The following is a 15,908-nucleotide window of genomic DNA, read 5'->3' on the forward strand; positions in this document are numbered from 1 at the left end:
GTGGCTGGAGATGAGGGATGTGGGAGAGAAGGAGTGGACTAATGTACGCCGATAACAATAAGGGATTGTTTGCTTGCAAACAGACAAAGATTGAGATGCATACAGTATATGCCTGTCCATACCGTATCATTTACAGATGTCAGGAGCAAATATACCATTATTTTTATTTATTTTATTGCACTACCGTTGTTACACAGCATTGTACACAGAAGGTTTGTCATTCACATTAGTCTCTTCTGAATTGGAGCTTACAGTCTAATTCCCTAACGCACAAGAATGTACATACACTTGGGTTCATTTTGTCAGAATACATTTAACTTACCAGTATGTTTTTGGAGTAAACTGGAGCACTAAAGGCAGACCCACTCAAACACGGGTAGACCATACAAACTCCTTATAGAGAGGGCCCATGGCAAGTATTTATCTCATGACCCCAATGCTATGAGACAGTATTGGTAACCACTGGGCGCTGTGCTACGCACAAGATGATTATGAAACTGCCTGTGATTGGCTGATTGTGAATGCACAGCTGATGCTGATAGGTGTTTTATTTGTTGCTAGTGCATAAAGTATATATTATTTTTATATATTTCTATATCAGAGATGGTTTCTAAGTTTATTGGAATGAGTATAGACTATGCAATCCTCATAGTACATATCTTTAAATATAAATCAAGGAAACTGTATTTAATACTAGTTATTTTTCATAATTATTAAAAATGTGTAGAATAGAGAAAATAATGTGCGACACTCCACTAGTTATTAGCAGTCTAATCAAAACACCAGGGTTTACCCAAGATAACCCAAAATATAAGAATCAGTACAAAGAGGTGGAGTAATAAACTGGTGCTACCTTAATAGCCAAAGTTTACATATTTTGTTTTCTTGCATTTAAATGTATTTTAAAGTCAGTTATAATGGGCAATCAGGAGGGCATGGTATTATGAATGCTTTAAATACATTTAAATTGGTCAGTTATCGTCCAGTTTATAACAGTCCCAGTCACACTCTACTGGCAAGTTCCCACCAAAGAATCAAATACATGCAGAAAGCATTGTCTATGCCAGAATAGTTGAATGAATGTACTTGTCTTGAACTATTAATTAGGTAATGGTGATAAATTACTAGTGAGCCGTTTCAGAATACATTGGTTTTTATTAAATATTTTCTTCCATTTTATCAATAATAATTGATAAAACAAAACAAAACAAAGAAACTCAACAAATGTAAATAGGCTGAAAAAATTGGTGATTTGTGTGATTTGATAAAGTGGCTTTAATGTACAAAGAAAAAGAAAACTTTGAGCAAAATAAATAAAACAAACCAAACTGCTATTAAATACGAATGGGTTCTCTCAATTATAGAGATGCTGCTCTGCTAACATTCTAACGAAAAGGGAAAAATAATAATAATCATTTTATTTATATAGCACTTTCTCCCGCAGGACTCAAAGTCGCTTTGCAGACATCAGAAAACATGGTACATTGTTCAAGGATTTGGTATTGCAGAAAATAGAAAACCACACAGAGATAATTAAAAACAACCAAAAGCTAGAGAGCACAATAAGCATATTGTAGGGTTGGTGGAGACATTTTTGGAAATAACTTCCACGGGTTATATATTCCACCAACAAAAAGTACCAGATAAGGCAGCCATCTTGGGCACACTATGTAGGATTAACCTGGGTGGAATAAATTATGCATAGCAGAGATGACACAAACTGGGCAGTTGAAGCATCCTAACGCTAGGAAAAAGCGGAAGCTATATAATGACGATGAAAAAATTAAGCATTGCAGTATGAGATTCATTATTCCATGGTATTAATAAAATATAAGGCATATGTCAAGCTTTAAAGGGTCCATATTACATTATCATACCCTCCAACATGACCCGTTCAATTAGGCACAAAATGCTCTGCTCCTGGACTTCATTCTTAATTTATGATTGACGTCACCTGTGGTGAAACACCCTTCTCATCAATTACCTAGTTCAACACAGGTGGTCAGGGGCAAACGCAGGATTTTTACAGGGGGGTTTCCACACACACACACACACACACACACACACACATATGCTGTATGTATGTATGTATATATATATATATACAGTATATATATATATATACACACACACATAAATGTATATATACATACATACATTACACACACACTTACCTTGCAGCAGCTGCGGGTTGTAGACCTGATGAGGATCTGACCTGGCAGGCTGGCACCATGTCATTAGGCCCCAACCCTAGCGACAAAATGCCGCAATTCGCGGGCCAATCGGGAGAGGGCAGATCCAATTTATGTGATTCTAATGGAATCACATCATATTGGCTCCGCCTCCTCCGTATGACCCGTGAATCACGGCATTTTGCTGCAAGAGGGTGGGGCTTAAGAAGATGGTGCCTGCTCTCCAGTCTGTCAGGGGGATTTCTGGGTACTCAGAAACCCCCCCTGCTTGCGCTAGTGGTGGTGGCAATCATAAATTAGATGGGAACTCCAGGAGCAGAGCAATTTGTAGCTGATGGATGGGATCATGTTGGAGGGTAGACATTATATATAGGTAATTATGGTTACCAGTTACTGTAACCCTCCTCCTTGAAGCCCCGTTACATGCCAGCTGACATAAGGCCATGTCATTTTGCACATTAGAGAGAAATCCTGTTATGGATGAATAGAGCATTACATTACATTACAATTGTTAGGGCAGGGAATGAGGAAGTGTCTGATTAGACAGTACTGGCACCTGTCCAACCAGGTGTTACACTTACTACACTCAGCTGCTATCTTGATCTATAGCCCCATTCAGTCTTTATTTGAATGAAGAGTAGCAAAAGTGATTCCTTTATCAAATGTAGTGTCACTAACACAATAGGAGACTGATGTCCAGCCTGCATTTCATCTTCCAAGTGTATACAGTATATGATGATTGTTTACATATTCTTTATTAACCCCTTTGCTGCTGGATGCTCTTTTTAACTGAAAATGTGTGTATTATTTTTTTCTAACCACCATCAAAAAATAATTTGTGGTTCTTGTAAAGCAGCAAGATGCTGGATTCCACACAGGTTTTTAGAATAAATTCTGTGCTCAAAAATGATAATGCATTGTTTTGTTTTCATATATGTTTGAATGGCGTGTGATATATTTTGTCGACATAAGGATGTTGACATGGTCGTAATGCAACACGTTAACATACTTACCATGTCGACATTGAACACATCAATATTCATCATGTCAACACTGGTGAAATGTAGAAAGCGTCACTGGTGGTCTAGTGGTGATTTACCTGGTACAGCAGCTTCAACTGTGTCTTCTGGGTCTGGCGGTGACATCCTGATGACTTCTGGCGATTCCTGCGGCACTTGCGGTGGTGAGTATTGCTAACTCTAACCCCTAACACACACACTCTCAGTGCCTAATCATAACATCCGCTCCTATAGCCTAATCCTAACTCCCGCAGTGCCTAATCCTCCCCTCCCATAGCCTAACCCTAATCCTCCACTGCCGCAGCCTAACCCTTACATTACAGTCCTTGGAAAACTATATATCACATGTCAACATTGTGGACATGTTCCATGTTGACATTTTAACAATTTGACATCATAACTTTTTACATTGTGGTGTCAACATTACGAATGTCAAAATTGTAAATGTCTACATCATGACTACATCCTGATCACCACACATGAACTCCAGAGAATAACTTTTTAAGGGTCACATCATTTGATAGATGGGACTCCTCTCTTTCAAGTGATGGTACCTTTGAGTCTTTAGGTGTTAATTGAGGAGATTAAGAACTTTTAATGCTCATTTCCCTATTTTCTGACATTTGAAAATTTCTGTTGGGTAGTTCCTGGAAGGGAAGAGGCATAATTACATAATTGTGTCTGGGGCACCATGATGTCATCAAGCCCTCACCCCCTCAAGACTCCCAGGGTCATCAGATATTAACAGGGGATACTGTATCACCCTCCTCTCAATTTGAAGCCCGGCAGTGCTTAGGAAAGTTCCACCCATATTTAGCAGTAAAGGGTTTTCTATTTTATTTTTTTCTGTAGGTAATTCTTTGTCAAATTAAACATTAACAAATGGAAGGTTCGACAAAATAATAATTTTGTTCTTTAATGATTTAACACTATTTTTGGGCTTTTTCAAATGACCAAATCTATATAAAGGAAATCACCATAGAAGTCATTCATTTTTCAAAAGTCAAAAATTGAAATCAACAGACATAGCAAAATTAAAGAGATCTAAACAGGGATATACTGCAAATGCTATTAAAATCTCATGAACACTGGGTCGATGGTGCCCAAGTGCGCATGCGCACGACGGAGGCGGCTCCATCGTGCGCATGCGCGAGACCCAAGCTGTCATTATGGCTCTCGCACCACAGGGGGCGTGCTGTCGATGGTGCTTGACAGCACGCTCCCTTTGGTTGGCGTGCCGGGGGCGTGGCTGCCCAGACTGAGGCGTTCCCTTGGGAATGCCTACCGTCTGGGTCCGGCTCCACTGACATCACTAGTGATGTCAGTGGGAGTGCTTTTGGCTCTGATAGAGCCAAAAGTATTCCTGGGCTTGCGGCAGCGAGACCCTGCTGCAGGGTCTCGTCGCAAGCCCGATGGTCGCGATGGTCTTGACCATCACGACCATCATTTTGGCCGCTCGCTATAGCTGTGGGTGGTCACCCACAGCTATGCGAGCAGCCAGGAGGCCGCTCCAAAAAGGAGCAGAGACGGCCCTGATTCAGAGCGAGCGCTCTGTCAGAGCGTCCGGCTCTGAATCAGGGCCACTATACCAAACAAAAAATTTAATAAAAAATATATTTATTAATACACATAAACAAAACTAGCTGCTCCCAGGAGTAAATAAATGTTAACACATAACAATCAGTAAAATCTCTGGTAAGAGAGCATAGTAACTAGTACTTAACTGGTAGCATAAATCCTAGATTAGAACCGGGAACAGCTAGTTTTGTTTATGTGTATTATAATAAATATATTTTTAATTTAGTTTTTGGTTTGGTATAGTGTTCATGAAATTGTAAGCGCATTTGCAGTATATCCCTGTTTAGCTCTCTTTTTGTATTGGAGACAGGCAATCTCCAATTCTGCAAGTTGGCAGCTATATCCTCTGTGCCAATTTCACCACAGGCCCCCACCAGGCGCCAAGGTTAATTTGTGATTACAAAATTAAAGAGATTACTGATTTATTCAGTGTTAAGTACACTATTAACGACAGTAATCTATGGAAGATTGATGTGGCAAAAAGCTATAAAAATTGACAAAATTAAACTCATTGGTTTTATGAACTTGTTTTTTCCTCCGTACTCTTCCCAAACCCCTTGCTATTTGGCTGTGGCTGCAAGTGTAATGAACAAGATTGAGACTCTTGGGGGTATATTTGCTATTTAGATGTAGATATGTTGTCCATAGCAACCAATCAGATTCTACCTAACATTTATCTAGTACCTTCTAGAAGATAATAGGTAGAATCTGATTGGTTGCTATGGGCAACATCTCCACTTCTAAAAACCTGATTTTAGTAAATATACCCCTAGGTGTGACAATTTGGCTACCCCATTGATTTCAGTGTAATACACCAAGGTAGCCTTGCCCGTTATGCCAATTATTAGAGGAGGGTGTGAGAAGAAACAAAGTGTCCACACAATAACTCTGCCCAAAACTAGAAGAACAAAGCATGGCATATCTGTGGTTCTTCCTTTCTGGCAGCCAATCACAAGTGGTTTCTCACACTGGACACTTGTGATGGACAGTGAATGGCAGTTCCTTTCCCTTCCTTCATTGTTCATGTTACAGTATTTAAAGAACAGATTTTGGTAAATCAGTTTTTTAACTGATACATTCAAAATAGCCACTACTCGATTTTAAAAGAAAATTTAGTTTGAAAGATTAGATAGTTTAAGCCAGAAATTCACATTTTTCTGTTGACAATTTAAAGTGATCCTGATTTATTTAAAACTAGAAGAAAAAAAATTATCTTTTGTAGATTCCCTCTAGGAGTTCAAAAAAAGGAGAGTGATTAACTCTTTTGGGCAGCACAGATGGTGTAATGGTTAGCGTTACTGCCTCACAGCACTGAGGTCATGGGTTCGATTCGATTCCCACCTTGGCCCTACCTGTGTGGAGTTTGTATATTCTCCCTGTGTCTGCGTGGGTTTCCTCCGGGTGGTCCGGTTTCCTACCACACTCCAAAAATATACTGCTAGGTTAATTGGCTCCCAACACAAATTAACCCTAGTGTGTATGTGTGTGAGCATGTGATAGGGAATATAGATTGTAAGCTCCACTGGGGCAGGGACTGATGTGAATGGCCAAATATTCTCTGTAAAGCGCTGCGGAATATGTGTGCTCTATATAAATAACTGATAATAAATAAATAAATTATGACACTCTGTTTCTACATCTTTATGAGTTGTATGATGTGAAAAATACTCCCTTGCTGTATTAAGAATTATTAAACTAGTCATGGCTCAGTAACCAACAATACTGTATATGAAATATTGTATCATCACATAACATTCACTTAAGTATTCTTGTAAAATAGAAGTATTATTTTAATCCTCTTTGCATAGCTAGTGTGTAAATTAGAAAAGTTTTTTTATATTTTTTACTGTTGACCAAATGCTTTGGTGTGCATAGTGTTAAGACATGTAGTGAATGGATAATAACCCTGAAGGTAAATATAATTCATTGTATCAAGTGCAGCCTGTGCAGGCATGTTATGGAAAGTCAAATGTGAGTAGCATGTTATTGTTATAGTCTATATATTTTATGCAGTTATATGCTTTTGTAGTCACAAATAGAATCTTTTGTGATAGTGATGTTAAGGTTATTTGACTATCAGAGCATATTTTCAATATTCTGTAAAAAAAAAAAAAAAAAGTTTATTAAAAAATGTTTGTATGTGAGACACAGTGAGCCTTTCTTTTTAAATGGATGTTTTGGATATTGATATACCTCTGCTCTGATTAAATTAAAATATATATACTTTAGGATATGTTATTACAAAACATTTCAAATGTGTATGAATACTTCAATAGACAAGTATTATTGCCCACGTCATATGCAACGGTATATTCTAGAGTAACAACATTAAAGAGAGAAGCCCATCTGAGACAATAAAGTGAATGTTGTAAATCACTCCAGCTAAATACTCTTTTGCATATTTTCTATCTAAGAGTCTGATTCAGAGATTTACGGAGAAGTACAGCCTCTGTGTCTTTGTACGCAGCGGCTGTGCTAAATATGCTAAAGCTGCAGGAGGCGTCTTATGTAAAAAACTCCCACTGACGACTCATGTGATCCGCTGCTGTGTCCGAAGATGCAGCATTGGATCAACTGCATGAACATTGGATATCTGAGTTACCCTCAGGGCCCGTAATGCTGCGTCCAATGATGCAGCCACTGGCTTAGGCATCCCCGATACCCCCCGTATTCTGTAATGCTCCCGGTCGCTGTTCCCAAACACCAGCAGCAAGTCAATTGTATTGTGGCATTTGGGGGACTGAGACCGACGTCGCAAGACCAGATCTGCACATACGCAGTGCGGCTCCTCCGCATATGCATGTCTGCAAACATTGGCTCTTTACGTAAAACTGTGAATCAGGCCCTAAGATGCTATGAAGCAGGAACAGTTTGCACTCATTTAAAATCATCTCAGGCTGCTACATATCTCAGTGGGGAAATATGAATTTCTAAATGAACTAGTTTAAAAGAAAGTAGCATATTAGTCCATTTATATTTCTATTAGTGTTCTTGTTAGGGTTTGTTATACAATATGATTTTTTGAAACCTGTTACTTGGCTGCATATGGAGTTCCATATATAAAACAGTCGTGATAAGGGAGTTAAGAGCTCCTTTCAATTTAATCTCTGATCAATAATTAAATAAAACTTTTTTTTTCTTTTACTAATGTAATTGCCTGTTACAATAAAACAGAAAGCAGTATTAAGAAAAATAGCAATTACTGAGGAAACTGGTATTAGGGGGTGATCTTGCAAGGATCGCAATTGCAAAGCTGCATGCAAATGCAGCAGGAGGTGTATGACCCCCTGTGGCATTTGCTATCCCAGCACTGCGACGGAGGTCATAGGCTGGGATCACCATCGCGACCATCGGTGGTCGATGGTCGTGATGGAGGACGGCACCAGGCCACCAGCCAGCTTAGTAAGCCTCAGCTTACTCAGGCTGGCTGGATTGTGAGCTTAGGACACTGCGTCCTGGGCTTGCCACTGCCAGAACACGGGGCGGACACGCCCCCATATCCGGGTACGCCGGCCGACCCCACACCACCCCTTAAATGCCTCTGCCTGTCAATAAGACAGAGGCATTGAAGGGTCTGTGTGCGACTACACAGGACCCATTTTGCACACTTGCAGAATCGGTCCTGCGCATGCGCAGATTCCCGATAATCGGGAATCTGCAATCAGCAGTGCACTTGCGTGCACTACTGAATCAGGCCCTTTGATATTTTATTACAAGCCTACATTCCATTGTAAAACAAAGGTGTGAAAGGTATGTATTCTCCCTACTGCCACTATTGTTCTTGTTGTTTACTGATTAATAACCTACAATTCTATTGTGATCCTAAATGGCTCCTTTGACAAAAAATTAACATAAAAGTCTTAGGGGAAAATGTATTAAATATTCTAAGGAGTGGAAAAGTGGCCAAGTTACCCATACAGGAGCAGCCAATCAGCTTCTATCTATCATTCATCAAGTACACTCTAAAATTGATCTGTAGAATCTGGTTGCTATGGACAACTTCTCCATACTTTAGAAGGCTTGGTACAGCTCCTTTATAAACAGAAACATCTATGTCAGTACACAGGGCCGGATTAAGGCTTGTGGTTGCCCCAGGGCAACTAAGTTGCGGGTGCCCCCTTCAAGCCACACAGAGCCGAGCCCAGCTGTGCCCCCAGTAGCAGTCTGCCCCAGCAGTGCCTCCAGTAGCAGTCTGCCGCAGCAGTGCCCCCAGTAGCAGTCTGCCGCAGCAGTGCCCCCAGTAGCAGTCCCCCCTCAACAGTAGTCCCCCCAGAAGTACCCCTAGTAGTAATCCCCCCCTATGATGTGTCCCCCAGTAGTGGTCCCACCAATGTGCAGTGCCCCCAGTAGTAGTACCCCCAGCAGTGCCCCTAGTAGTACCCCCAACAGTGCTCCTAGTAGTAGTCCATCCGCCCTCCCATCAGCCACTGCCAGAGCGGGAAGATGGCCCGGCTCCGGCAGTGGACGCAGCAGCCGATGAGAGTCTGTCTGACTCTCATCTGCTGCTAAAACAAACACACAGCTGCCGGCGCTGGCAGCTGTGTGTTTGTGCTGTGTAGTGTAGTGCAGACGGCACTTATGTGCTGTCCACACTACCGCCCTGCCCCAAGCTGATGCAGCAGCACTGACTGTGCTGCTGCATGCAGTAGAATAGCCGCAGCTGCAGAGCGCCCTCCTCCCAGGAACAGGTCGACCCTGTGTGGGGGCCCCTCTGTGTGTGGGGGCCCATTGACGACTGTCCCTGTCACCCCCCCCTTAATTCGGCCCTGTCAGTACAAGTTTGTTTATATGACATATATGAATACGAGCACATATTGGACATATCTGAGCATGACATTAAGCAATGTTGTGTTGTAACCCATAGCAATCAATCCTATCATCTTTTATTTAATCATAACTTGTCTGAAAGCCGATACCTGTCTGGTTCTTGTGAATTGCATACATCATAGCTATTGGTAGAATTTATAATTAGAAAACCCTGCGCCCAGGTAACTGTGCATGTAATGTGCTGCAACACCATGGCAACCACTCAGATTCTGGCTGAAATTGTTCTTGTGCAAGCCATAGAATTAAAATACACATGATTGGTTTGGAAGTGTCAGATAAAGGGGAGATATATCAAACCTTCTAAAGAGGACAAGTGGAAAAGTTGCCCATAACAATCAACACATTTCTAGCTATCATATATCTAGTATATTCTATAAAATGATAGACAGAGGCCCTGATTCAGAGCCAGACGCTCTGACAGAGCGCTCGCTCTGAATCAGGGCCGTCCCTGCTCCTTTTTGGAGCGGCCTCCTGGCCGCTCGCATAGCTGTGGGTGACCATCCACAGCTATAGCGAGCGGCCAAAATGATGGTCGCGATGGTCAAGACCATCGCGACCATCGGGCTTGCGACGAGACCCTGTGGTAGGGTCTCGCTTCCGCAAGCCCAGGAGTGCTTTTGGCTCTATTACTAGTGATGTCAGTGGGGCCGGACCCAAATGGTAGGCGTTCCCATGGGAACGCCTCCGTCTGGGCAGCCACACCCCCGGCACGCCCACCAAAGGGGGCGTGTTGTCAATCAACATCGACAGCACGCCCCCTTTGGTGCGAGACCCATAACGACGGCTTGGCCGTCATCATTCGGGTCTCGCGCATGCGCACTTGGGCACCATTGACCTGCTTGCGAGTGCTCAGAGCTCTCGAGCGGGTCTGAATCAGGCCCAGAATCTGGTATTTTGCTATGGGCAATTTCTCCACTTGTTCTCTTTATAAGTTTCCTTATGTGCAGTCTTATTTTTTCTTGTTTATAAGATTTCACTGTTGGAAGCCTTCTGTCTTCCATATACAGAGCACTCCACAGTTACCTCCTGACCTTATGGCATTGGGATGGTGGTGCTGTCCTTTGATAATTTCAGATTCCTACAGTAGGGCAGCTGAACAAACTGGGATTTTGGTCATTTCTGAAGTGAGTGCTTGGGGATTTGACTGTTTGACATTAAATATTGTAAATAAGGAAAAGTATACTTTTACATTATAATGTTATTTATGATTTGGTATGAATTATGTATGCTTCCATTGCTGGGAATTCCACCAATAAATTATTATCTTGCCATATCGCCGGGGATATTTTCATTTTAATGAAAATATCCTCGCAATGTACAAAGGGAATCTCTCTCCTGCACCTGGAGCCTCCATAGGCTTAAAGCAGTTTTACACCATCTGAAGATGGTGTAAACCACTGTACAAGGGCTAAACTCCGAAAAGCTTCCCTTTTTGGAGTTTAGTACATAGGAGTCAGCTCGTAGTCCCCATTGATAATAATGGGGACTGCGACCCTGAAGTGCTAATTAGCACCCTGCCAGAGGTTTCTGTGAAATCTCCTGCATTGTGCCATTAGTACATAGGAATAATACATTAAATTATGCAAAAAACAGATTGATACATAGGCCCCTTAGACTCTCTTTCAGTAGGGTAGATGTAGTGACCAGACCAATTTTCCATTTGTAAGAATAAAGGAGCCCATACATCTATGGCCCGATTCCCCGTTCTGTCGATCCAAACTGATCTGCAAATGGCAGCCATCGTTGATGGGCAATCCATTGGTAGCAGATCGGGGAAATTCAGCATGTAAACAATCCCTGACTCATCGATTTCTACTATTTTCGGGTAATGATCCGGGAATCAAGATTTTTCAACATGTTGACTATCCCCAATTCCCTGACCCTGCTGTTGGCAGAACGGGAATTTGTGGCAATCAGTCCCAGCTGTATGGGCCCCATAAGTTAATACTGTTACACAGTGTTGTTTATATTTCTCCATAAACATGCCCAAAATCAATAGTAACATTCAATCCTGAGTTTGTGAAACACACAGGAACAAGGTGGAGCATTGAAACAAAAAGAATAGGGTCATTAGGGTCACAGTAAAAATAGGCTATTTGGGCCAAAAAATAAGTGCCTGGCATCATCGCTCAAGTGTTTCAAACATAACATTTATTAGCTAAATGGCTTTAAAATACAACCTTCCATTTTACTTACACATATCGAAAAGATTTAAGGCATACATTTTTTTAGTTTAACCCAACGCAAGACATTCATTTGTACAGTTCTATATAAGGGAAAGGAATTAAATGACCTCAATGAACTATGCAGAGTAATTTTAAAAGAGTATCTTCTTCTTAACAGGAGAAGTGAGAAGGGAGCATGATGTTTAGCACTTGCAGAAAATATTTACATGAATATGGAGTCACCAGTACTGAGGAAATGTGCAGCTCCTTTCAAGTACATGGGATTAACATTGTCTCTGGTGTAGTGAAACAAGTACAAAGCAGGAAAATAATAAAACAGAACTGGGTTGTGACATAAAGGCTGAACTACAGTATGTGACATTCAATGCAGAAGTCTGTGCATCTCATAAAGGGGCCTACAGTATGTATCGAGCTGTTTGATACATACAATTATGCAGAAGTTTGTGCATCTAATATAATACTTTGTATATAGTATGCATAGATAGATAGATAGATAGATAGATAGATAGATAGATAGATAGATAGATAGATAGATAGATAGATAGATAGATATATTGCTGAGTAAATAAATAGAAAATAATATTACACACACCTATCTTTATGAGATCTTTATTAGCGCTTATTATCAATGGGGACTACGTTCTGACCCTCTATATACTAAACTCCAAGAAGTAAAGCTTTTCGGGGTTTAGCCCCAGTAGTTTACACCATCTTCAGATGGTGTAAACTAATGTAAGCCTATGGGGGGCTCCGAGTGCAGGAGAGAGATCTTTCAATCTCGCAGCCCCCAGCCGGTCCCTGAAGCTGGCGCCTGGCGCATGCTCAGTATCAGCTTCCCCAGTGAAAGACTTCTCCTAAATGCCAGAGATATACCTCACAGGGACACAGTGATTACCGCAACCAAAGTCTCTGTGAGTTCCCCTTTGTACATAGCAAGGATATTTTTATTAAAAGTGAAAATATCCCCTGTGAGTTGGATATACAAAAATTGCGGCAGTACCACGAGTATAGTACATAGACCCCTAATCTATATAGCGCTGGTGCTATTATAGACATCCTCAAAACATAAGTTGATGTATTTTTCTGTGTGCGTGTCTGGTATTGGGTTTACTATAGTGTTATAAGTAAAATTCAAATATATATAGTTTATATTTTCTATTCTGACATAGTAAATTATGATTTTTCAGTGAACATTGCAAAATTCACTAATTTTCACATGTGTATGGTTCAGTTGCAATGAGTGCAAGTAATTTCACCTCACACAATCAGGAAATACAGTATTATCAGGTCTAGGAATATTCGCAAACAACACATTTCTAAATATAAAACTCCTCACTTAGCAATGCTGAATTCAATAGAGGTTAGGCATATTGCATAATTCACTTCAAAGAAGATATGTGTATGAGTTACAGCTACACTAGTTATTGATGCTTTTAAATGTGCTACAGTATCTGCTAACCCTCAAAAAGAAGAAAAAATAATAATATATGTACAAATGATACTTGACAGTATTGCACATGAACATTTATGTAATGAAGTGGAAGTATTAATGCACTGGGGATAATAGGGTGGGAGAAGTGCAGGGGTTAAATGAAGCTGCAGTAGGAAGGGAGCTCCGCCTCTGCTTTCAGCACCTGGTACTCTATAGACAGTTGCCTCAGCAGTAGATTTCAGAAGGGATTGGAGGAAAACAAGAGGGGGAGAGAATGTGACAACTGCCGGCTCTGGCTGCTGCCTTGGGGAGGCCTCCCGCACCTGTCCCTGCCTGTCTCTTGGCCAGCACTCTTGTTGAATCAGACAAGCAGAGAAACATTCTTATTTGCCAGAGCAGAACGGCGTGCAGAAGCAAGAACATGACTTCTTCATTCAAGCTGGATTTTCTCCCTGATATGATGGTCGATAGCCGTTTGCTAGTTTCTGACAGAATGTAAGTACACATCCAGTGATCTGGGAGATTTAGAACTGTGCCATGCTACATTATTGCCACATTGCTCATGTGTGTACAACGACAAGAGAGTGAGGGGGGAATATTCCCATCCTGTAGTTCCTCCATGCTACAGAGTTTTTAGGGAGAGTGATCTGTGCTTTCAGATGTCTCGAGTTTACCCTGCCTCAGACAATCGTTTGCAGTCACTTTGAATTTCTTAATTATGTGCTGCTTTTATTGCCATGATGATCTATCTGATAAGGCTACTAAGCAAGGATCAGCAATGGATGTTTTTCCCACACTTTCTGTTTTTATGCTGCAAAAATGGCATTAATCATAATGCTTGTAGCAGTCCTGAATTACAGCACATTTCTTTATTGTGCCTGAGTCCTGCTAGAGATGATGCTTATGGATTCCAGTAATGCAGTTTAATAAGATACAATGTGCTTCTTCCACCTTTATCATTGGCTATGGATACAAAGATTAGGACAACACATTATTAAACCCCCATGCTCAAGTCATTTCATATTTATATAACGCTGGAAAACTGTGCTAGTCCCCCACTGTTCTACTTGAATGGGATATGTGACTGTACTCAGAGTGACACTGAGTGCTATGTTATGGGATATGATCAGCTAAACAGGGATTTACGTCGGAATGTGTCAGTCTTCTAGTTTCACTGGAAAACGTGGCTGTGCCATTAATGTTTATGGAAATAAATATTTACAAGACATTTCTTAATTGATCCCTGCTGCAGCACGAGAGTCTTTTCCAAAGTTATTGCACTGAAAAAATAGTTGTTCAAAGCCAAGGGAAATAAATACAAGTATTTAACAAACCTGCCTGTGCAAATCCACATCTGCTAACTTTTACACAGTCATTTACAGACGTGTTATGTTACCATAGTACTTAAAAAAAATTATATATATAATCCAAATAGTTTATAGTTTGTAGGGTTAAAGTGTACCTATAAATAAAGGCAAGTATATGTTCTCATAAATGCCAGCCATGATTCATGGTAGGTCTTTGTGCAGAACCTAAGAAGAACCATTCAGAGTTTTATGATCAATTTTACTGGCAGCAAACTTTCCCCATCGGTGCTTGCTGCTTTCCTAAGCACACTAGAAAGGAAGCCTTTGAGTGAAGAGATTCAATACAAGTCTATTGTTTAAGCTGCTGAGCTATAGGGGGTGGAGAGCATAAGCCTTTCATGTGCTGGCCAACTTAATTCATACAATTCTTGCAGTCAATAATACAGAATACTAAACTGTCTGTTTAATATCATGAGGTCACAGTTACTAGTGCAGAACTAAAAATTTACTTTTCCAATATTATATTTTTTTTCCTTTCAGTTGTATAGATAGGGCCCATTCATAAATTGTTAGAGGCAATTTATATATTCTAGAGTAGTTTCAACAGTCTGAGAAACATTTGCACTTTAATAGGAAGCGCTCAGCATTGAAAAAGTTAAACTAATAAATAATTCCGCACATGAGGTGCACAGAGGTGAATGTGAGGTCATGCTGGGTATTGTCTTTCACTGCAACACTTCATTGTGTTCATCAGCTGGTCTTACACAGGTGAAACAAATACTGTATAGGTATCTTAAGTTCAAAGTTCTAAAAAAGGTTCAGACTGGGAAAACAAATAAGTATTCCCATCGACTGCATAACTGAATATTGAAATTTCAGTGATTATTACCTGAGCTAAATGTAATTTGGAAATATTGCAGATTTGTCTGTGTTTAGCTGAGGCTTCCAATCCATCATTCTTTCCAAAAAAAAAAAAACATCTTGAAATCTGAGGGTAACCTTTGACCCACCTCCAAAAGTGTAACTGTAAAGTATCTGACTCCACCCTTGTGTCTCATCATATCCTTGGATTGTTGTAGAGATTACCAGGATTTTCACCATACATCTCATTAACAAAGGACATGTACTGTACAGTTAAAATTAATAGAATGTAAACCATCATCCATGGAGTTACTAAACTGGCTAGATAAGGCTTTCTACCTTGGCAGTATTAAGCATTAAAATTCTATGGATAAAGTGATCCTTCTTCATGGCTTTGGCAGATGCCATAAATAGCTTATTATTATTATTATTATTATTATTATTAATAATGTTTTCCCATACCAAGATATAAGCATGGCGGCGTAATTTAATGCCGTAAGCCAGTG

At 40.5% G+C, this 15,908-nt stretch overlaps 1 protein-coding gene across 15 annotated transcripts in view; it reads left to right on the forward strand.

The window, feature by feature from the left end:
* The window catches only part of CELF2 (CUGBP Elav-like family member 2), a 499,219-nt gene that overhangs the window by 29,193 nt on the left and 454,118 nt on the right, over nucleotides 1-15,908 (forward strand). For 5 of the 15 annotated variants that reach the window (XM_088468737.1, XM_088468741.1, XM_088468746.1 and 2 more), the window contains exon 1: nucleotides 13,489-13,729. The exons of the other annotated variants lie outside the window; for them this stretch is intronic. In XM_088468737.1, coding sequence (XP_088324863.1) covers nucleotides 13,656-13,729 — 74 coding nt within the window. In that variant the 5' untranslated portion in view covers nucleotides 13,489-13,655. Of the gene's footprint in view, nucleotides 1-13,488; nucleotides 13,730-15,908 lie in introns of those variants that run through there. 15 annotated transcript variants of the gene reach the window in all.

The sequence above is a fragment of the Taudactylus pleione genome, unplaced genomic scaffold (assembly GCF_031769625.1).
Source record: "Taudactylus pleione unplaced genomic scaffold, aTauple2 ptg000086l, whole genome shotgun sequence".
In the NCBI taxonomy this organism is placed as follows: domain Eukaryota; kingdom Metazoa; phylum Chordata; class Amphibia; order Anura; family Myobatrachidae; genus Taudactylus; species Taudactylus pleione.